Genomic DNA, 25176 nt, shown 5'->3' on the forward strand with positions numbered 1-25176 from the left:
ACGAAGGACATTCCATTATTCAGGAATGATTCTATGAACTTATTTTAGCACCATTTACATTTTACATCATTGTTGCAATTCTTTGCACTTTTTGGTTTTTACATGCGTTCATTATTGATCACATGCATTTATAGTGCTGCACTTGTCTTTAACATAGAATAGTTACGTGATTAAAGAGAATGAAGATATATAATTATAATGGGAAATTAGAAGTATATAAATTATTTGAGATATAAGTGTGAAAATGTTTAACATTTGAATACAGAATGTATGACATTCATTAGTAAATGCATTAGTTTCCTGATCATTTTGGAGAAACAGCAAAAAAAATAAATAAAAAAAAATAGGAAATTCTAATACAGGTGTACTATTTATTACATTCTAAGGATTCTCTTTTGCTATCAGAAAAACGCCAATATTAATAAAGCCCGCGCTTTATTAACATATCCGGTATTGCACCTAAAAATGTGCCAGGCGGGATACCACATTTACTAATAGCAAAGTAGTCAGTAGACGCTCGTTAATGAGCTTGCTAGACGCTGGTCAGATGAGTGATTGATTGACCTGAGTCTGCCTGAATGGTCAGTCTCTGCTAGTACACTCACATCTTAGTGAATCAAGGCCACTGTGTCTTAAGGTGCAAATACTATTTTAGTCAGCTGCTTATAAGAATAGTGCAGATTTAGCCTCTTGTTTTAGATTATCTGACTGATTACTTTTTTATATACTGTAGTATGTTTGAGGCTGCACTTTAAAGTGATTGAAAACAAAGCAGCTAGCATTTTCAAAAGGAGAAATCAACAATGACAGCTTACACTTCTCTTTAATTATAGAAGTGATTTATATTCATGAAATTGCACAAACAAATATTCATAATCATGAATCACATCAATAATAGCTTTAAGTCTACCCTCATAAACGTGACTGTTAATAATGTAACAATCAGTTATTTAGTAGAGATTGGTTATTCCCATTTTAACCTCCTTGGCGGTATGATTCTTTCCGATTTTTTGTGCTGAAAGCGGTACCATTTTTTTGCATGGAAATATGTAGTTTTTTATTGTAGGCTGTAATTTTTCGGAATAACTCACTGAAATCTGTACGAACAAGAGTCTATTAAACATTCCGGATATGATAAAATTTGAAACATGAAATCATAAATTATAATTGAATAAATAATCATAAAAAATAATAATATAATAATAATAAATTTAATTCAATAATATAATCAAACCAAAAACACTGAAATTTGAAATACAGAGGCACATTCGCACATCACTGAGCAAAGTTGCAAAATTGTTTTCAGTGTCTGATGACGAATTTCCCCACGAATCATTATCACTCAATTCTGCAAGTGGTTCTGATTTACTATCGCTGTTCTAAAACCGCTTTTGATGTAAAGGGATGCTTTTTGGACGCCATGGACTTTTCTAAGTTTCCAGGCAGAAAGAACATTCAAAATGCAGGCAGGGCACAGGACAAAGCAGTAGGGACAAATATATGTGAAATGCATTGAAACAGCAATGACAGCAAAAATGACATTTTTTAAAAATTTCAAATTTCCCGCCGGTTCCGGCGCCCGTACGTCCCGACGTCACAAGGACCGGAACACGGAAGCCGGATGCCGGCATCGGCCGGAGGAGATGGCTGGGGATGCTGCAGGGGACACACCGTGGGAGCGAAGGACAAGGTAAGTGCTGCAGGGACCCCCAGAGCAGCGCCGCATGGTAAGCCCGAGTGTAGCTCGGGGTTACCGCTCTTGGTATAGAAATTTTACCCCGAGCTACACTCAGGATTACCACTAAGGAGGTTAAAGAAGAACTATACTCATCTCCGATCCCACAATGCACTGTCCCGGAGCTCCCCACCTGGCCACTAACATTTTCAGTTGGCCGGCTTTCTGGGCTCCGAATGCCAGCTGTTGTCATTGGCAGGAGTTCCGTCAAATTCGGCATTGCCGAATACAGGGGTGGACAGTCAGGTAAGTAGCTTAAATGCAGAAGAGATAAAGCACGTCTCCTATGCATTAAAATCCTGCCTGGGGGGCGTGGTCTCAACATGGCTGCGTGAAGACATGCTTCATAAGAGCTCCTGGCAGGCGGCTCCTCTGCAGTCTACACGGACACACCGCATTGTGAGCCTCCTCTAGCTCCCTGGCGCCTCCCGGACAATGAGCAGGGTGTTCCCGGGCAGATTCCATTACCATGGAGCACTATTTAAGACCGCTTCAGCCGGCGGTCTCTACTCCGGACCCACCCAAGATGGCGCACACCCGCCTTGGGACTCCGGTGGTACCTGCTGCCTTGGCCTGGGTGGAGCGGCCTGCACAGCAGGAGGACACTCATCTACTGCCTCCCTTCACACCACTGAGTGATCTCTCCCCCTGTCTCCTTGGTTTGCTCTCCCTGACACCTAACAGGGATCTGCGCACACACAGCCCAACCCTATGAGGTTCTGCAGCGGATTACAGCCTCAGCCAGGCCTAGACACCTGCCCAGATGGATCCAGGGCTATCTCCTAAGGCACTGTGAGTACTATAATGCCCCCCATATTTGACATGCAATCTATGACAGAATTACCCACAGAGCAGACACTGCGGTCCCTCCTTCAACAACTGCCCACTAGAGCTGACTTTGAGACACTTGCAAGCAAGGTAGAGACTGCACTGCAGGGAGAGGTACAAAGACTTAGACAAGAGGTATCTGCTTTGGACTCTCGGTTGATGGTGGTAGAACAAGAACGAGACACAACGTCTCACTCTATCCAGTCCTTGCAAACGTCACAGATGAACCTTTCAGAGCAAATTATTCACCTCCAACTATTACTTGATGACCTGGAGAATCGCAGCCAAAGACAAAACATCCAGCTCAGAGGGATCCCTGAGTCAACACAACAGGGAGAGCTCCGATCTACAGTAATGGCCATTTTCAACAGACACTTAGACCGTCCACAAGAAATTATATTTGACAAAATCCACAGGACCCCTGGGCCTCAACTCCCCCCCCCCCCCCACCTGATAGGCCACGAGATGTGCTGTGCCGTTTACATTCTTATACCTTCAAGGGGGAAATATTACAACGAGCTTTGCATGTAGGCGTTTTACAATGCAGAGTTTTACAATTGATCTACTTCCAGATGTTTTAAGACAAACTCTCTTAATGCACAAGATGCTCAAACTGCTACTCGAACGACTTGGTGAATCAGGTCTAACCTATAAATAGGGCCATTCATTCCATGTGATCTTCAGGAAGGGGAATCGTATGCTCTCCCTCCATCAACCTTCTGAGCTACCTGATCTTTTTTCTTTTGCAGAAATAGACCCAATCCATGTGCCAAACTGGCTGACTGTTGCTACCTCACCAGACCCTCCACCAAGAGTTCTAAGGAGCCAAACCCAAAGAGAAAGATCCATCCGACAGTCCCGCAGAGGACGACAACGGAACTCTCAACGGAATGCATCCTGAAGATGTTGTCTCACAAATAGCCTTTCATCATAGTTCATCTGAGACTACTAGTCTGACTTTCCTCTATAGTTAGCACTGGCTACTGAATTTCTGCGGCACTGACAGCCTTTTCAACCCCTCCTCATTGTTGGACCTGATTCTGGGGCCTCCAGCCTTTCTAGATGAATTTTGTTCACTTCAAATGAGACCTTGATCACATGCCTCCTAATGGAGTGCATGTGGAGGGGTGGTGGTCCCTCTGCTCTGCTGGGTCTCTTGTTAGGGGGCCTGACAGGAGACAGGGTACACCCCCCTTTTACATATTCTAGGTCTACAGAACTACAGTGCATATTATTTGACTTGTGTTAGCAGTGCTCGTACCAGCAGGCCAGATGGCAGCAATGTCTACAGGGGGTGATGTCTATCTTCGTGGCCTTCTGTTTATTATTATCATAGCCATCTCTGTTTGATAGGCCATACAGTAATAGTGTATATGATTTACGTACTTGTATTATACATGTTGATGCGTTCTTATTTTATGGTTGTGTCTGTTGAATTTGTTACCGGTATTTCTGTTAGTTTTCTCACTGGGACGGCCCAGCTTGGCTCACTGAGATCCCCCATTTATGCTGTGGGGTCCCATGCAGCCGGGGCTCTGTAATTGGTAGTGCCTTGCAGCCTTCTACTCTAGGTCTTCTCTGCCCTGGTGGCAGTAGACTCTTTCTACAGAGATTGCACTGTAGTTTTTCTTTTCTGTCAGCTCTTCTCTTTCCTCCCACCCACTCTAATTTGCCCCCCCCCCTTTTTTTCTCTTCTCTTCCTCATTCTGTGAAGGAAGGGTTGACGTAGTGTGACAAGGGCCACCATGGCGTTGAAGATCCTCTCTTGGAACATTAAGGGATTGAATTCTCCCGAGAAACAAACGAGTTGCTTGGCAGGACTCTGGAGACATAGAGCGCATGTAGTCTTTCTTCAGGAAACTCACTTTAAAATAGACAAAATTCCTAAACTTTACAACATTTTCCAACAGTTTATCATAGTCCATCTCCATCCTCTAAATCCAAGGGCACTAGAATTTTAATAGTGAATTCTCTTCCCTGTCAACTCCTTGCTGTCCACACAGATCATGAGGGCAGGTTCCTGCTGCTTAAAGGCCGAATTTATATACATACATTTACCCTTGCAAACATTTATTTGCCCAACAGGGATCTGCTTCCAACCCTAGAGAAATTCTTCTCTACACTCGACTCCTTCTTAGAAAGGACTCTAATACTGGGAGGTAATTTTAACGTGACCCTAGACCAGCAATGGGCAAACTACGGCCCGCAGGCCGTATACGGCCCGGCGGACCTTTTAATCCGGCCCGCGGAGCTAGGCTCCCGCTAGGCTCCTCTCACAGTCCGCCCTGAATGAAAATCTGTCTCCTATGAGGATCTGTCCCCCTCAACGTATCTGCGCATGTGCCGGAGATCGCGGATCGGCTGCTAATGCCTGAAACTGGCACATGTGCAGATACGTCGAGGGGGACAGATCCTCATAGGAGACAGATTTTCATGCTACACCGGAACGGCGAGAGGAACGCGCGGAGCAAAGGTAAGTGAATTGACACAGGGGGGACTTGGGGACTTAATATGGGGGATGAATTACTATAGGGGGGATGAATTACTATATGGCAGATGAATTACTATAGGGGGGATGAATTACTATATGGGGGATGAATTACTATATGGGGGATGAATTACTATGGGGGATGAATTACTATAGGGGGGATGAATTACTATATGGGGGATGAATTACTATAGGGGGTATGAATTACTATGGGGTATGAATTACTATATGGGGGATGAATTACAATATGGGGGATGAATTACTATATGGGGGATGAATTACTATATGGGGGATGAATTACTATGGGGTATGAATTACTATATGGGGGATGAATTACAATATGGGGGATGAATTACTATGGGGGATGAATTACTATGGGGGATGAATTACTATATGGAGGATGAATTACTATGGGGGATGAATTACTATATGGGGGATGAATTACTATGGGGGATGAATTACTATATGGGGGATGAATTACTATATGGGGGATGAATTACTATGGGGGATGAATTACTATGGGGGGTGAATTACTATGGGGGATGAATTACTATGGGGGATGAATTACTATATGGGGGATGAATTAATATGGGGGATGAATTACTATGTGGGATGAATTACTATATGGGGGATGATTACTATATGGGGGATGAATTACTATGGGGGGTGAATTACTATGGGGGGTGAATTACTATGGGGGATGAATTACTATATGGGGGATGAATTACTATGGGGGATGAATTACTATATGGGGGATGAATTACTATATGGGGGATGAATTACTATGGGGGATGAATTACTATATGGGGGATGAATTACTATGGGGGATGAATTACTATGGGGGATGAATTACTATATGGGGGATGAATTACTATGGGGGATGAATTACTATGGGGGATTAATTACTATATGGGGGATTAATTACTATGCTTACTATGGGGGAATATTACTATACTTACTATGGATGACACATACACATCATTCATCTACTCTTGGTCCGGCCCCCGGGTCCAATATATGAACCCATTGCGGCCCTCAAGTCAAAAAGTTTGCCCACCCCTGCCCTAGACCCTGACCGAGACTCCTCTAAGGGCATCTACTCTATACCTAGGAAGGTTAGGAACTATATTCAGGACCTTCAGCTAATTGATATTTGGAGGATATTACAAGATTAAAAGGTTTTCTTCTTGCATGCATAGCTCCTATTCCAGGATTGATTTCTTCCACCATTCCCCAAGTTTCCTAGGTAGATATTTGTAACATCACACTTTCGGGCAATGCGCCAATCTCCTTGGAATTATCGGTACACATGACAGCCTAAATCATCGACTTGGCAACTCAATGAGTCCCTTCTAAAAGATCCCAGTATAGCTGCAGATATTCTTCAAGAACTTACTACATTTTTTGCTAACAATATAAATTCTGTAGATAATCCACTCTCAGTATGGTCTGCGCATAAGTGCTTTGTATGAGGGATTCTGATTAACCAATTCAATACCGGGCAATTTTACACCTTCCTGCCCAGGCCATTTTTCAGGTTTCAGCGCTCTCACACTTTGAATGACAATTGCTCGGTCATTGAACATTGTACCCAAACTAAAATTTTATAATTTTCTTCACACAACTAGAGCTTTCTTTTAATCATCGCTGGGGTTTTTATTTTTTGCTAAATTAACAAAAAAAGACCGAAAATTTTGAAAAAAAAACATTTTTCTTTGTTTCTGTTATAAAAGTTTGCAAATAAATAAATGTTCTTCATAAATTTAGGCCGAGATGTATTCTACTACATGTCTTTGGTGAAAATAACCCAAATTAGGATGTATTTTTTAGTTTGTAGGAAGGTTATAGAGTTCACAAACTATGGTATAGATCTGAATATTGATCAATCCTGAAGTACTGACAGCCAATCTAATTTCTTGAGGTCCAAGAATGTCAGAATAGTACAGATATCCCCCAAATGACCCCTTTTTGCAAAGTAGACAGTCCGACGTACTTCATAAGAGGCATGGCGAGTTTTTTGAAGTTGTATTTTTTTTTTTCATAATTTTTCGGAAAATGAAAAAATAAAAAAAAATACTTTCACTATTTTTTTTTTACATACTGTCACCAGTGCAGTACAGCATCATCATACAACTGGCATGGCGGTGATCAGGGACACTGACTGATGACAGTGTGAAAAAAAAATTATATATATATATTTTTTTTTTATTATTTAAAATTTTTTATTACATTTTTTTTCTTTTTTTAAGATTTTTTTTTTCATATTTCACTATGTCCAAAGTAGTAACATTGTACTACTTTGGGGAAGTGATCAGAATTTTTTTTTTTTTTTTACACAATTTGCTTATAGCAAAGAATTAATTTGCTATAAGTAAGCATTTACCTGAATAACATTGATTCATTCAGGGTTTTTTTTTTTGTGCTTAGCTGTGATTTGGCCACAGCTAATCACATGGCATGAATGAAGCCATCCATTGTATACAACTGTCATGTGACCTGCTGTGATTGGTCACAGCAGGTCACATGGTACCAGCAACGGGGGCCGGTACTCAGATCTGTCCGAGGTACACGGCCGGTGACAGATCGCGCCGCTGCGCGGCTATGCAAGTGGGCGAACTGCGCATGTACGGGAGGACGCCATATGGCGGCCTCCTGGAAAGCTAGTACATTTTTCCGGATGCCATTCGGCCATAGGCCGGGCGTCAAATGGTTAAACATGGCCATTTAACCAAGCAGAAAAGGGCTAAAATGTTGTCTTACCTTCTGACCCGGCCTCATGTCCTAGACTGCAACATAAGACTGGAGTGGATCGTACGGTGGAAACTGACCTCTTGAGGGTTCGCAAATCTATTCGCAAACACTCCCTATGTGAAGCAAAACATGTTTTATTGAAAGCCTGCCGAACTTTCTATGAGTTTGGCGACAAATGCAGCCACTTATTGGCCAATAGCCTGTGGGCCAAATGTTCTCAAACTTATGTGTCCACCCTATCATCCCCATCCAGTCAGAAGATTCACTCTACTCCGGATGTAGCTAAAGCTTTCAGAGATTTTCACTCTATGCTTTACAATCTAGTCCCAACCTCAACTACTCCTCTGAGCTCAACATTGCTCACGAATATGCACCAATATATCTGGGAATTGAACCTTTCAATACTTGAAAGAGACGCTGTCAGGGTCCGCCGCGGCGTCCGTCCCGGCACATGCGCAGTTTCGCCGGCTCGTGCCGGGACACATGCACTAGGTCCCGGTCGACCGCGGCAGGGGGAAACTCGCGCATGCGCACTAGGCGCCGCGGGTACACGCCGAGCACCAATGACAGCGCAGGGCGCCATATTTAAAGATGCCCTGTGCTGTCACCAATTGCCGTTAGGTCTCCCTGTGTTCCCCTGCGTTCCTGTGCTCTGTACCTGTGCTATTCTGCTGTTTGCTGACCCGGATTGCCCTGACTACGCTGCCTTCTCCTGTCCTGACCCCTGGCTTGTCTGACCTCTCTCTTGGATCTCCCTTCAGATTGACTACCTTGGTATTGACCCTGCGTGTGCCCCGACTATCCTCTGCCTGCCGATTCTGTACCTCGCTGCTCCCACAGTAACGACCTGGCCTGTCTGACCACGAGTAATCCATCCATCCATCCATCCATCCTGCCGGGCCCTGCCGGTCTCTTCACATCAGGCTCTCGCCTGTAGTCTTCCCCGGTGGATCCCTCTGCCACAGGTAGGAGTGCTCGGAGGTCGTGACCTGGTCCTGGTCTGCTTCAAGTCCATCCCCACCATCAGGGGCCCTGGTGAAAATGCAGTCCAGGGCTTAGACTCTACGCTCTGAGTATTCCTGCCAGAGGTTCCACCAGGTGGATCGTAACAGTACCTAACGGCCATGACAGGGCCTGGAAGAGGACCGGCCTCCCTAGAGGATATATGCCAGCACCTAGCGGCTCTATCTTAGGCCGTTCAGACATTACACGACCGCTACACCCATTTAGAAAACCGCATGGAGACACTAGCTACACCCGCCCCCTCTGCCCAGGGTCCAGTTAGCTCCGCTCCTTCAGAGTTGCCAGATCCAGTTCCCGGAGCAATAGCCGCACCACCTACTCTCGAACCCCGTGTGCCCCTGCCGGAACGCTTCCGCGGGGACCGGGGCCGTTTTAGAGCCTTCTGGAACGCATGCCTTCTGTTCTTTAACCTGCAGCCACATACATTCACCACCGATACCATCAAAGTGGGATTCATCATCTCCTTGCTTCAGGATGAACCCCAAGACTGGGCTCACCGTCTGATGGAGAACCACGATCCCCAGCTGGAATCGGTAATGGGGTTCTTTAACGCTATGGCCATTCTATATGATGACCCGCAGCGAGTAACTTCCGCAGAGACGGCATTATATTCTCTCTGTCAAGGCCGCCGGGCAGCAGAGGAGTATGCGTCTGAATTCAGACGATGGATGGGAGATACCAGGTGGAACGACGCGGCCCTGTGCCACCAATTCCGCGTCGGACTTTCCGAGGCTCTAAAAGATGAGTTAGCCCGGGTAGGCCTTCCTGACTCCTTGGAGAAACTCATCGAATTGGCTATCCAGATTGATTGCAGGTTGAGAGAACGTCGGTTTTAGAGGTCCAGCCAGGGTCAAAGAGCAACATGGACACCTCTGAGGGGAGCAACCCAAGCCCCGTGGGCCGGAACTCGGAACCCGGGGACACCACAGAGCCCATGCAACTGGGACTGGCCCGGCCATCACTAACGGCCGAAGAACGCCAGAGGAGGCGGGCCCAGAACCTGTGCTTATATTGTGGAGAAGCTGGCCATATGGTGCGTTCCTGACCTGCAAAAATGAGTAAGTCCACTTTTAGTTTTTCCTCTGTATCTGCTAAAGGGGTTAATCAGTCTAATTACCTAGCTATCCCTATCTCTTCACAGCTCCCCGGAAGAACCGTGTCGGTAATGGCAATAATTGATTCTGGAGCATGCAGTTGCTTCGTGGATCTAGCCTTTGCCCATCAACAAAAAATCCCTCTCCAGACCAAAGAACAGGGGCTTAACATTTTTTTGGCACACGAATCCTGCATTAAATCAGGAGTGGTGGACCAGGAGACTCCCCCCATCTGTACCACAGTAGCTGGCCATCACCGAGAATTTCTCCGTCTGGACGCTATCGTGTCCCCCCTTTTCCCAATCATTCTGGGGCTACCTTGGTTGCGGGCCCATAACCCCCAGGTTGATTGGGAGAAGGGAATAGTTCAGTTCCGATCTTCATACTGCCTAGAACACTGCCATGCTGCAAGGCCCGTGGCCCCCCAACTCCTCCTATGCTCTGATGGAGACATAGACCTGACTCAGACGATTCCCCCGGCCTACCATGGCTTTCTGGATGTATTTAGTAAGCGGGGGGCAGACGTCCTTCCACCACATTGACCTTATGACTGTCCCATAGACCTCCTGCCCTGTTCCGAAATTACGTTTGGTCGAATTTACCCATTATCTGAGCTGGAATCAGGGGTGCTGAGGGAATACATCGACGAAAACCTCCGGAAGGGGTTCATTCGCCCATCCACGTAGAAAAGAAGGATAAATCGTTACGGCCTTGCATTGATTACCGCGATCTAAACAAGATCACAATAAAAAATCGCTACCCATTACCTCTGGTCCCCGAACTCTTCCAAATGTTAAAATCCGCGGTGATCTTTACCAAATTAGACCTACGGGGGGCCTACAACCTGGTTCGTATCAGAGAAGGAGATGAATGGAAAACGGCCTTTCATACTCGCTTCGGCCATTTCGAGTACTTAGTCATGCCATTCGGACTCTGCAACGCCCCGGCCACATTCCAGCACTTTATTAATGATGTTTTCCGTGATTATCTTGATGTCTTTGTGGTCGTCTACCTAGATGACATCCTAATTTTCTCCTCCTCATTGGAGGTTCATCGGGACCATGTGGCGAGGGTGTTGGAACGCTTACGCCAACATGGGCTGTATGCTAAGGCTGACAAATGCAGCTTTGAGCAGCATAGTATTGCGTTCCTGGGACTGGTCCTCTCTACCGCGGGGGTTGCGATGGATCCTCAGAAGGTCGCGGCAATTTTAGATTGGCCGACACCCGCGGATAGAAAGGGCGTTCAACGTTTTATTGGGTTTTTAAACTTTTATAGAAAGTTTATCAAGAATTTCTCTGGTCTGGTCTCCCCCATCACGCAATTGACTAAACAGGGAGTCCATTTTAAATGGACGCCTGAGGCTCAAACAGCTTTTGAAACCCTCAAGAAACTGTTCACCTCCGCTCCTATTCTCAGCCACCCTGATTCTTCCTTACCCTATGTCCTAGAAGTGGATGCATCAGAAAACGCGGTGGGAGCGGTCCTGCCCCAGAGGAAGGGCACCAAGGAGCTCTTGCATCCAGTAGCATTTTTCTCAAGAAAACTGACACCAGCGGAAAGGAATTACAACATCGTAGATCGGGAGCTCTTGGCCATTAAGGCCGCACTGGAAGAATGGAGGTACCTGCTAGAAGGAGCCACACACCCGATTCTAATCTTCACCGACCATAAAAACCTTGAATATCTGAGAACAGCAAAACGGTTGAGACCTCGCCAGGCGAGATGGGCACTCTTTTTTTCTCGTTTCTCCTTTCACATTACATACCGGCCGGGCTCTAAGAACACAAAACCAGACGCCCTGTCTCGCATGTTCGAAGACCCCGAGGATATGCCGAAGCCTGACAAGATACTGTCTTCTGGGAACTTCCTCGCGCTTCAGACGGAGTTACGCTCCAAGGTACAAGACGCATCCGTGGGAATGCCAGATCCACCAGGGATGTCCCTCCAGAGCCAGGGAGGGCTCTTATGGAAGGAAGGACAAATTGTGGTGCCCGAAGAAGTCCGGACACTGGTCCTAGGTCACTGTCATGACCACCCGATGGCGGGCCACTTCAGAATAGCGAAGACTCTAGAATTACTTCAGCGCACATTTTGGTGGCCAAGCATGATCAAAGACTGCGAGCTCTACGTCCAGACTTGTGCCACCTGCCAGAGAAACAAACCCTCCAGGAACAAGGCCTGGGGATTGCTGCGCCCATTACCTATACCTGATCGAGCATGGCAAATGATTGCCATGGACTTTATAGTCGAGCTTCCTCCATCGCAAGGCTACATAGCAATATTCGTGATCGTGGATCGCTTATCAAAAATGACCCACTTCATCCCTCTGAAAGATACACCATCTGCTCCGGAGACTGCACAGATTTTTATAAGAGAAGTGGTGAGACTACACGGGGTTCCCGAGGATATTGTGTCTGACCGTGGAGTCCAGTTCACTTCAAAATTTTGGAAGGCTTTGTGTGAAGCGTTGGGAATCAAATTGTCTCTCTCATCTGCCTATCATCCACAGACCAATGGGCAGATGGAGAGGACCAACCAAACGTTGGAGCAATATCTAAGATGCTACACATCCTACCTGCAGGACGACTGGCTGACCATCAGCAGAATTCGCCTACAACAACGCGAACCATTCAGCTACAGGGCAATCCCCATTTTTTGCTAACTATGGGTTCCACCCTACGTTTCTGCCAGATTTGATGCCCGAGAGTACAGTACCTGCTACTCAAAGCACCTTGAATTTTTTTGCTATCAATAACAAAGCGCTTCAAGAGGCTATCGCGAAGGCACAGGAAGATAACAAGAAGGCTTTTGACAAGAAAAGAAGGGGGGAACTGATATTACAGCCCGGAGATCAGGTTTGGCTGGCAACGACAAACTTGAATATGCTGTGTCCATCTAAAAAATTGGGACAGAGGTTTATAGGCCCATTCCAGGTGAAGCGAAGAATCAACGAGGTGACTTATGAACTTAAGCTTCCGGACACCTTCAAGATTCACCCAGTGTTCCATGTGTCACTACTGAAGCCAGCCAGGCCGGACCCCTTCCCAGATCGAGAATCCAGACCTCCAGATGCGATTACCGTTGACAAGCAGGAAGAATTCGAAGTGGAGGCAATCCTGAACTGCCGAAAAAGGGGGGGCCAGACAGAGTTTCTGATTAAATGGAAGGGTTATGGCCCTGAGGAGAACTCATGGGAACCCACTCAAAATATCCACGCCCCCAGGCTCATCCGAGAGTTTTATCGTAATCATCTGCGGTGGAGAGATCAGTTGGGCACCCGGAGGTTGCCCATAAGGGGGGGCAATGTCAGGATCCGCCGCGGCGTCCGTTTCGCCGGCTCACGCCGGGACTGTCAGGGCAGGAACGCTGGAATGGGCAGGCAGGCCTATGGTACGGTCACGCTGCGACTGACGACAGCCACTACCCACAGACCAGAGTCCCTCAGGGCGGGGAGTCTAAGCCCCAGGCTACTCTTCACCAGGGCCCCTGATGGTGGGGATGGACTTGACGCAGCCTGAGACCAGGTCGTGGCCCCCGAGTGACCCCAGCTGCGATAACGACTGCCGCCAATGGCGTACAGCTGGTGGGAGCTAGATGGGAACACGAGTAGAGTAGTCAGACAAGCCGGGTCAATAACAACGGAGCAGACAGTACTAGACGGTAGGCAAAGAATATTCAGCAACGGGAGGTCAGGTAAAGGGTTAACGCAGAGAGTAGTCTTGTCCAAGCCGAGTCGGTTACCAGGACAGCAATGGGAACAACACAAGAGCTTGCAACAGGGCAACATACAGGACACAAGTGCAGAGCACACTTGCAGAGAGCAGGCTTAAATGTGCTCAACCACACCCTTCTGAGGAGGAGCCGCAGAAGCCTGAAGGCATAAAGGTTCCCACCATGCTTTGCAGAAAACCAAGATGGATGCCAGCTCATGGAGATGCACAAGCTCTGAAGAAAGGTAGGACCTTGACAGGGACACATGCACTAGGTCCCGGCCGACCGCGGCAGGGGGAAACTCGCGCATGCGCACTAGGCGCCGCGGGTACACGCCGAGCACCAATGACAGCGCAGGGCGCCATATTTAAAGATGCCCTGTGCTGTCACCAATTGCCGTTAGGTCTCCCTGTGTTCCCCTGCGTTCCTGTGCTCTGTACCTGTGCTATTCTGCTGTTTGCTGACCCGGATTGCCTTGACTACGCTGCCTTCTCCTGTCCTGACCCCTGGCTTGTCTGACCTCTCTCTTGGATCTCCCTTCGGATTGACTACCTTGGTATTGACCCTGCGTGTGCCCCGACTATCCTCTGCCTGCCGATTCTGTAGCTCGCTGCTCCCACGGTAACGACCTGGCCTGTCTGACCACGAGTAATCCATCCATCCATCCATCCATCCTGCCGGGCCCTGCCGGTCTCTTCACATCAGGCTCTCCCCTGTAGTCGTCCCCGGTGGATCCCTCTGCCACAGGTAGGAGTGCTCGGAGGTCGTGACCTGGTCCTGGTCTGCTTCAAGTCCATCTCCACCATCAGGGGCCCTGGTGAAAATGCAGTCCAGGGCTTAGACTCCACGCTCTGAGTATTCCTGCCAGAGGTTTCACCAGGTGGATCGTAACAGACGCCTTGCCCCAACCTATCGAGACACGGAATTCGCTGTAGCACTGGCCTCTACCCAACCTGGAAAGGCACCGTGACCAGATGGCTACACCGTAGCCTATTATAAATCCTTCCAGACTCTCCTAGCACCCCATTTTACCACAAGCTTTAATGTTTTTACGGATGGCAAAGCTGTTCCGTCAGATCTTTGCATATTATATCTCTTATTTCCAAACCGGGTAAGTATCCGCTTCTCTGTGGTAGCTACAGACCTATCTCACTCCTGAATGGTGATGTGATGCTCTTTACCAAAATTATCGCTACGTAATTGTCCCTTCTGTTAACCTGTATTATTTCATTGAATCAGCTAGGTTTTGTCCCAACACGGGGAGGCCCAAGATAACACCATAAAGACGCTCAATATCATTGCCAAGGTGAGAAAATAACATACCCTGCTTTTACTCCTGTCCGCTGATGCAGAAAAAGCATTTGACAGAGTAAGCTGTTGTTTCCTTTTGAAAACTTTACGACAGATAAGATTACCGATGCAGATGCTGTCTTGGGTCTCCACATTATACACTAACTCATCCGGTACGGTCTGTTTAAATGGTTTTAATTCAGACCCATTTACAATATCCAACGCAACTAGACAGGGCTGCCCATTGTTGCCCCTACTGTTCATCCTTACTTGAATGGAAGTTGAGACACGGCCCCCCGAGTTCCTTTAGAGGCACTCTTCTCCCCCCTCCTTCTACCCCCCCCCCCTTTTTCCCCTTTCTTTTATGCTGTTTTGTCTCTCCATTCTCCTTCTTTTCCTTCCTCTCTCTTTCTATCTCATAAAAAATGTTAAAATATGTTTGGGATCTGCATGCGACCAGTTATCTTTGCACATATTTGACTCAGAGGAAATGCTTTATAAGTGATACGGATCTGGTTTATCCTATTTGACCTTGAAGGGTATACAGTAAACCCTACTGAGCATCTGCGGGGCATCCTCAAACGGAAGGTGGGGGAGAGCAAGGTCTCTAACATCCACCAGCTCCATGATATCTTCATGGAGGAGTGGAAGAGGACTCCAGTGGCAACCTGTGATGCTCTGGTGAACTCCATGCCCAAGAGGGTTAAGGCAGTGCTGGAAAAAAATGGTGGTCACACAAAATATTGACACTTTGGGCCCAATTTGGACATTTTCACTTAGGGGTGTATTCACTTTTGTTGCAAGCAGTTTAGACAGTAATGGCTGTGTGTTGAGTTATTTTGAGGAGACAGCAAATTTACATGGTTATACAAGATGTGGGCAAACATTCAAAATCAGCAGGGGATCAAATACTTATTTCCTTCACTGTATCTATCTGTAGCTATGCATATTGGGTATTTATGCATTTATTTTGCTATTGTCCTCCGCAATGTTCCTTACAAAGCTTTACATTTTATGTTGGACTTGTGTTTGGAGTCAATACATTTCCTGTAGCTGTTGCAATTCTCTAAATAAAGAATTAAAAAAAAATCCTGCCCATTTTTAATTTTCTACCTAAGGTTCCACTTTAAGTTAACTTCTTTCAGACTATTTTTTTTATCAATTGCAATAGACATTTTTATCTCCACAAGTTTATTTGTTTACTTTCTAAGTCCGTAGACATGGAATGATGGTCCTGCACTAGTAAACTCAATGAAATGTTCTGGTTTATTTAATCAGAGAAAAGGAGAAAAATGGCACAAGTACAACTATACTACATACTATGTTACTTATAGTATGGTCAGCTGCTTGGTCCCTGTTTTTCCCCAGAAAAGAAATGGAACTAGATCCAGCTAGTCAGCACAAAAAGTCCAACTAAACTGTATTTAAAGAATGTGTAAATCCAACATTTCATATTCCTAATATGTGCCTGATGTACCATGTACTTGTATGAAAAAGTATACGGTTTTCTTTGTATTGTTTCCTTTGTGTGAAATCCCTGGTGTTCCTGCCAGTCCCTTGCTTTCCTAATTTAAAAAAAAAAAAAGACCACACTAGGCATGAGAACGCAGCGTGGTCAGTTCCCTAGCTGTAGTGGGAACTCCGTGTGCTCTCCTCCAATTATCAGGCTTCTGCTGATGCCCCCCCCCCCCCCCACACACACACACTGCCTTTCTCTGGGAAGATCAGTGTTTCTTCTCCCCCAGCTCTTATACAGCTGAGAACAGAGGATATGTGATCACTTATAAAAAAGGGGGGAAAAGCTGTATATACTGTTTTTTATTTCTATGCACAATTGTCTTGCCTTTCATTTCTATTTTAAGTTGAAATGGTTGTTTTACAAGGTGTGGGTTTATAATCCCTTTAAGTTAAAAACAGAGGTCATTTTCCATGTGACAGTGTGGCTTCACATGTATTTACAGGTATATACTGTACATAATGATTGGCTTTGAGCCACCCCCAGCAGTTGGTCTTTTCTAAGCACCTGTCTCTGCAGAACACAACTGCTATAAGCAGAAGTACTTAAAGTGTTACTAAACCTCAGACCCTACATTCACTATATCTGGTCTTCCACAGTACGCAGAACATGGAAGTGCAGTTATTTTTGTAAATATAAACTATACCTTTACTCATCAGCAGTTAGAGCAGTCTTGTGACTTCTATCAGTGTCCAGCAGATCACTAGTTAAAGCTTGTAGGAGGAGTTTTCATTCTGCTTTAAGGGGATACAGGACTCCTGACCTCTGTCTGGACAGTGCTGATTGACCCTGTGCTGATCACATGCACTCTCCCAAGAGAAAAAAACCTCTCTAGCAATACACACCAAATTGAGCATGTGCAGAGAGACTCCACACGATATAGAGATAAGAGGGGGGCACTGGAAGAAAGGGAGGATCAGAAAAGTCAGGATCAAACAGCATTTTTACACTATGCAAAGGATTAACCCCTTAGGTTCCACAGCGAGTATAACAAGCATGCTTTCCTGCATATACAGACTGATTTTACTGTTGTGGGTTTAGTAACACATTAAGTAGACTGCTGAACATTAGGTCTGTGGCTGATCAACAGGTTAGGCTTCATTCACACAGCTACTATGGCCTGTACAGCATGAATGAGTGCCTTGTTTATGTGGCTGGAGGTGTCTGGAGCTGCATTCAGGCAGACAATGCTTCTCTATGGGGAAACAACTACTCATCCTATTGGGAGAGGCATGCATGGATAAATGAGCAGCCCTGAACACAGACAGTGTGCATTTGGGATCACTCACCCATCCCTGCACACCTCCCACATTGGGACAAATGGCTGTGTTTGTACAGCTTCTGCATCCCAATAGAGAAATATTGGCTGCGTGTACACAGCTCTGGACGGTATCAGCTGCAACAACAAGGTGCTCATTCATGCTGTGTAGGCTATAGTGCCCATGTGCATGAGTTCCTAGTCTGTCTGATTCTGACAACTCTCTCACTGTTTAACACAGCTTGGTCGACACAGAGGCAAAATGAGAGGCACCTGCTTTAGGCAATGTGGTATTGGGGTGCAGGTACAGCTATTCTGCCTCTGCAATTCTTGACATTACAATCTGTGTTGCTATGTCTATTTTAGTGATTTTGTAGCAAATATGGAATATCCTTTTACATATTTGGAAACTTTTACCTGGAATTTAAAGGGTTAATTGAGGTGAACAGCTGGGATGTCTCTAAATGCAAATTAATTTGCTTACTAGTTTGAAAATGATGCGTAAACAGTAAGAGATGTTGACAGGCAATGGAGGGAGGCAGGATAAAGATTATAAGTACTTGAGAAGAAGACACAGACTGGGGAGCAGAGTGCTCGAGTTCCTGACCAAGCGACCCCATCATGACCTTCTTGAAACTGTTAATAGATCTGTGACCATTGCTTCTTTGCAGCCAGCAGCTGCTCCTTTCTCCTGGCCTGACGCAACTCCCACTCTGATTGCCCGGAATCGGCATGCAACCTGGTTGGTTCAGCATACCCCTCATTGGTTGAGCCACATTGATGCTCTATTTGAATATCACAAGCCCAGAGTTTCAAGCTTGCAATACTGTTTGCTTCCTGACTCCCTAACAGTGATGCCTTGTTTTTCCCTGTCTGTCAAACTGCCTTGGATCCCCTTGTTGCTGGCCTCTTGATTGTACTTGGATTCTTCTTTTATATTGTCTCCTGACTTAACCTTGAATTGTGTAGTGGATTACGCCTGCCTGCTACCTGCCCAGACCTCAGGACTATTCACTTTATCATGCTACCAGCTACTGCCTTCCGAGCCCACCATCAGCCTCCGGATTGTGGTATAGATGCTCTTCTGCAGTGACCATGAGCTTGCATGACCAGCCTGGACTACAGGTACCCTTTCCTGTTATCTTCCCGCAGTCCTAGTGTGGTTTAGCCAGGAACTTTCTGCAGTGTACGCTAAGACCTTGAGAAAACCGAGTATCGGTAGGCCTGCTTGCCTTAAGGAAAAAGGGCTGCTAAAGTCAGAAAAAGCACCCACCAGTTATAGTTCCTTACCAAAGTGTTGGACTGAAGGCTACATTATCGCAAGTATATAAAGAGTACTACTTATGGTGTTATGGAAGCAAGACAGTCTATTTGCTGAAGAACTGTGCAAACTGATATGTAAAGTTTGAAAATTATGTCTCCACCTGTCCAGATGGACTCTGAACCCGATATCAAACTGCCAGATAATTTTTCTGGACAATGTACCTGTCTTCCAATTTTTTCTATCTTTGCAAGCTGTACTCCAAACTTAGGCCTCGCTCTACTGGCTCAGTGGGTACAGATAACCATTTCCCTGCTATAAATATATATGCCCAGTCCTGGCATATCAGTTTATTTGCAGATGCTCCTGTCCCAACTTCTTTAGAGGAGTTTCCAAAGGCCCACAGCCTCCTTTTATGATGATTCTGATCACACCTGCAAAGCTGGGTTCTCTGTCAGAGCCCTACAGCAAGGGAGGTGCTTGGCAGAGTAGCACTGTTCATTGGGCACCTGACTCTGGCTGGAATGACTGAGCCTTGAGGGGTCAGTTTTGATTTGGGTTTGCCAATTCTGTTAAGGGCTCTATGGTACATTACCCTGAGCCCATGACTCTAGAAGAGGCCATGCAATTAACCATCAGGGCAGACTGATGTCTGTGAGAGAGACATTCCAAGAAACTGGTGCTCCAATTTTCCAGTGCCACTACAGTACCTCTACCACAGGTGGTACCCAGACCCCCTTCACAGTCGTGTCAAATGAAGCCTATGAAGATAGGAGCCACCCAGTTGTATCTTAAGCAGAAAGCCAGAATAAGGTTCCAGGGACATCTTATAGTGTGGTGGTCATAATCACTTTGCCTCCAGGAGTTCCAGCAAGCCAGGCAATTGTCAAAGTCAAGATAGGCCTGGGTCAACTTCTCTAGCCAACCCAGTTCCAGGTCCAACCCAAAATAAATTGTAAGTTCTGGCGTAGATCACCCTGGACTCTCTGACCCACCACTTCTCTGCCTTTTATGCCATGTTATGAATGGAGGCTAAAGTGTGAAGAAGAAGAGTGTGACTCACTGTATGAAGCATCCTCTAGCTACAGAGTGAAGTAGGGACAAAACTAATAATTCAGACATTCAGACACTGACCTCTGCTTGTGGTGCTTTCAGACTTTTGTGTACTTTGTGTTAGCTGCATGTCAGAGTATGTTCCAGGTCCAGAGCTATGGCACAGCCTCTACAGTGACCCAATCTCTAAAAACAAATTTATGAGTAGGCCTCATGGTCTTTGCATCATGAGCTATTATACCATATGTCCATATTAGCCATTTTATTTCCCTTGTTTTCCATTGATCTTCACAGAAAAGGTTAATAGGCTGAACTTTTAAGTATTCTGTCACTAGCTAGGGTGACTCTTCCCCCCCCCCCTTCCTCTCCCAACATTGTGAGAAAGCATCTTCCTACCATTGCTTCTATTCACATGTGACATGCAGTTCCACCTCGGTTTGTGAGCCCTGCACAGCCGCGATGATATTGAAATGTGACAGTACATGCGGGGAGAACAATCTCCCACCCACTATCCCAGGGAGAGGGGAATTAGGGGGTAGTTCTGGAGTATGTTACACATTACACCCCAAATATGGGTGTAACATGCTCTAAAAGTGCACTTAGCCTTTAGGCTAGGATCACATCTATGCAGACTGTGTTTGATGTATTTTCCGGGTGCATTTTTTTTCTTGTATTTAGTATGCATTGTACATTTTGTGCTTTAGCTGGTTGTCAAGGAGCTGTGCCCCCTACCAGGAATGCAAAACGTGTATATATATATATATATATATATATATATATATATATTATACACAGTATACAGTTGCAAGAAAAAGTATGTGAACCCCTTGGGATTACGTGGAGTTTTGCATGAATTGGGCATAAAATGTGCTCTGAACGTCATCTAAGTCACAACAATAGAAGAACACAGTCTGCTGAACATAATACTACACAAACATTAGATGTTGCCATGCTTTAATTGCACATAACATGTAAACATTCACAGTGCAGGGAGGAAAAAGTATGTGAACCTTTGGACTTAATAACTGGTTGACCCTCCTTTGGCAGCAATAACCTCAACCAAACGTTTCCTGTAGTTGCAGATCAGACCTGCACAACGATCTGGAGTAATTTTGGACCACTCCTCTTCACAAAACTGTTTCAGTGTAGCAATATTCTTGGGATGTCTGGTGTGAATCGCTCTCTTAAGGTCATGCCACAGCATTTCAATCGGGTCGAGGTCAGGACTCTGACTGGGCCACTCCAGAAGGCGTATTCTGTGCTGTTGCAGCCATTGTTTTGTTGAATGACTTGTATGCTTTGGGTCATTGTCCTGTTGCATCCCCCATCCTCTGTGGAGCTTCAGTTGGCGGACAGATGGTCGTACGTTTTCCTGCAAAATGTCTTGATAAACTCTGGAATTCATTTTCCCATCAATGACAACAATCCGTCCAGGCCCTGGGGCAGCAAAGCAGCCCCAAACCATGATGCTCCCTCCGCCATGTTTCACAGTGGGGATGAGGGTTTGATGTTGCTGTGCCTTTTTTTCTCCACACATAGTGTTGTGTGTTCTTCCCAAACAACTCCATCTTGGTTTCATCTGTCCACAGTATATTTTGCCAGTAGTGCTGTGGAACATCCAGGTGCTCTTTTGCAAACTTCAAACATGCTGCAATCTTCTTTTTGGACAGCAATGGCTTCCTCCGTGGTGTCCTCCCATGTACTCCATTCTTGTTTAATGTTTTCCTTATTGTAGATGTGTCAACAAAAAGGTTAGCATGTGCCAGAGATTTCTGTAGGTCTTTAGCTGACACTCTGGGATTCTTCTTTACCTCATGCAGCATTCTGCGCTGTGCTCTTGCAGTCATTTTTACAGGACGACCCCGCCTAGGGAGAGTAGCAACAGTGCTAAACTTTCTCCATTTGTAGACAGTCTGTCTTACCGTGGACACATGAACATCAAGGCTTTTGGAGATACTTTTGTAACCCTTTCCAGCTTCATGCAAGTCAACAATTCTTGATCGTAGGTCTTCTGAGAGCTCTTTTCTGCGAGGCATGGTTCACATCAGACAGTGCTTCTTGAAACCAGTAAACCCAAAACAGGTGTGTGTTTGTTAAGGGCAGGACAGCTGTCAGCAACACATCCAATATCATCACACTGATTGGAGTCAAGGATGGCTCACTCCTGGCTCCAATTAGCTCTGGGAGAAGTCATTAAGCTAGGGCCTCACATACTTTTTCCTCCCTGCACTGTGAATGTTTACATGTTATGTGCAATTAAACCATGGCAACATCTAATATTTGTGTAGTATTATGTTCAGCAGACTGTGTTCTTCTATTGTTGTGACTTAGATGACGTTCAGAGCACATTTTATGCCCAATTCATGCAAACCTCCACGTAATCCCAAGGGGTTCACATACTTTTTCTTGCAACTGTATGTGATTTTTCACAGCCCTGCCGCCCTGTAGGGAGGTAAGGAAGCAGTTAAAAGATTCAGCAGCTTGTTTCTGAAGTCACGTAATGAAGAAAAAAAAAGGCAAATGTTTTGATGCTCCAAATAATACATTAGTACAAATATCTACATGCAAGGAGTAATTCAAATATTACTTGAAAAGGAAAAAATATATTCTTACCTTGTCAAGGTCATAAAGAAACCCCTGAAAAAAAAAATCAGTACAAATTATTTGCATACTTTTGTTCAGATCTCATTTCTTTAAGTTTCATTTTTCATTTGGCGATTATGTGTTGATGATTAATTGCAAACTAGTAATTTACTTTTTGCTTTGAGTGGGCATGGTGATAGTGTTTCTTGAAGTTAGCACATTATTGTTATTGAAGATAGCACATATTGCCTAGGATTTCATGGGCCTGAGTCCTGTAGGACAAGTACAAATCATAAAACATATGAATAGTTTATTAATTATGCAAGGTGTTATGTTTTGTAGCCCTACCCCCTCAGGGGTCACTGAGTAAGTTTTGGGTTCCCTGTCTTTCTTGATCTCTGAAAGCCCAACCCCTGCTGACACCACCTTAAACCTCCAGTCAGAGGAACTTTCTGGCTGCCACCACAAATTAGACTCCCAGACAGTTTAGAGTGAACTGGTATCTTAATTGTATTGAGATCAAATGTAATCACAGTAAAACCACAGAAATGTTTGTGCATGAAATAAAAGCTATCACGTGGAGTAATTTCAAGCAAAAGTCAAATAGAACAAAATCTCGATCGGTTATGGACATCCTGCAATTCCGAATTTAACCAGTAACCGCAGCTCTGAGATGTCTTTCCCCAGTGAGCAAGAAACAAACTACCAAGCAGAGCAGCTAGCTCACTTTGGGCTCTCAGAAGCAGGTGTCAGGGTTCAATTCTGAGGCTAAGAAATAAATCTCTTGAATTAAGTAGGTCACTGTCCCTTTAAACTGCAGTATAAGATATTCTGCTTGCTTGAAGTACCTGAGTGCACTTCAAGAATTCAAATCCCACTGGAAGCAAAGTTACAAGTTCTTTAATAATGTGTGAATACAAGGAAAGGAGCTGCTCCATTAAGTTGAAGGTACTGTAGCTTGGACAGTACGCCTTTAACACACACAGGGTGAGATGTAAATTTATGCAGGGTTTAGAGAATGACCAGAAGCCCTTTCTGTAGGGATTAATTCCTCTTGCGACCCCGGTAGTGAACTGCAGCAATGCAGGAGCTCTTTGGTGAATGTGGGCCGACTGCAATGGAAGCAATGATGTGGCTTACCTTGCAGAGAGCAAGACATGGAAATGATTGGATTATGCCAAACTGGTAGGTGAACTAGGCCTTAACATGTGTCATTTGTGAACCGTGTCAGTTAAACTAGGCAGAAAGCTGCAGAATTTAATAATGTCATTGGCAACTTCCATGGCACAGGTCAGATAGCTGATGGTCTCTCTGTAGATGGGGGCCCCCAGTGTTCCTACGGTTCCTCCTTCAGATTTCCCTCCAGACAGCAGCAAGCTGGACCACCGTCTCATGGAACAGCTCACCAGACTCGTCAACAGCTTCTTCTTCTCTCTTCTCTTTCTCTGTGGTCTAGCCTGGTCTCCACCTACTTTCCAGCTCTCACCGCTCATTCCCCCCAGGTTACCGAGCTTCTGTACTTATCTGCCTCATGCCCAAATGCCAGCTTCTCTGGGAAATTTAATTTGTTAGCCTGCTGTCAAACAACAAAGTCCTGCAGTCAGCCTACGAATCCCTCAAAGCTTTGCAACAGGGTCTGCACAACTGGACTGCAGGATGCTGCTATCAGGGAAAATGGAGAATACCCAGGTGCACAGTTATGTGCCAGTGCCGGCTACGCATAAGTGTGGGCGCACGTGTGCGCGTTTGCGCTGCCGGACTGGCACCAGGTGGGCTATTTAAAGTGCTGCTGCACTAGGAATCCTTGCCTTCTGGTCTACCACGTTTCATGATATGCTGTTTGTTGTTTCCTGATCCTGTTGCCAACCTGACCTGTCCTGACTTTGCTTGAACTCTGCCTTCACCGACCCAGCTTGATCCTGACTATGCCCTGCCTGCTTCCCCTGCTATATACCTATGGTTACTGACTTCTGGCCTGAACTTCAACTATCCGCTTGCCTGCTTCCTATACCTGATCCACCTGATAGATCCTGACCTGGCTTGGTTGACTCTGCTTCTTCTCCAGCCTGTGCCTTGCTATCCGCAGTCACCGAGGTCCTGCTAGAAACCTGCCAGCCGCTGTTCCTGCTACCTGTATCCTCCGCTCACCTGCATCCACAACTGACCTGCATCCTGGTCATCCGGACTACCAACTTGTCGTCTGACATCACAGACTTGCCAAGCACTCGTGCCACTCCTGGCTCACGTGCTCTCTGTCTGCTCTATCAGAATCACCGAAGCAGGAGGTGTAAGAGGACACCCTCATCTCCACGTCAGGCTCCCCCACCAGGTACATGACAGCTGCCATCTTGTATCCATTTAATATCCTGCAATCAGTATCACGGCAGGGTGTTACTCACTCCCCTCAAAGTATTTGGTCTCCAAAAAACTAATAAACTAACAAAATGTAATACAGCATATAAACATTTGCCATGATTGTAACATTTTTAATCAGGAGGAACAACAATTGGCAAATGCTCATGCTCAAATGCTCATACAGCAGCGTTTGCAAAGAAAGACTCCCACTAAGGGTTGGGAGACTC

The 25176-nt window shown here is 45.7% G+C and overlaps 1 protein-coding gene across 2 annotated transcripts in view; it reads right to left on the reverse strand.

Annotated features, from left to right (window-relative positions):
* The window catches only part of LOC149451927 (rho family-interacting cell polarization regulator 1-like), a 1274165-nt gene that overhangs the window by 730099 nt on the left and 518890 nt on the right, over nt 1-25176 (reverse strand). For both annotated transcript variants that reach the window (XM_089689951.1, XM_089689952.1), the window contains exon 5: nt 22625-22648. In XM_089689951.1, coding sequence (XP_089546077.1) covers nt 22625-22648 — 24 coding nt within the window. The remainder of the gene's footprint in view (nt 1-22624; nt 22649-25176) is intronic.

The sequence above is a fragment of the Staurois parvus genome, unplaced genomic scaffold (genome assembly GCF_062004578.1).
Source record: "Staurois parvus isolate SC_StPar_1 unplaced genomic scaffold, SC_StPar_1.0 ptg000505l, whole genome shotgun sequence".
Taxonomy (NCBI): Eukaryota; Metazoa; Chordata; class Amphibia; order Anura; family Ranidae; genus Staurois; species Staurois parvus.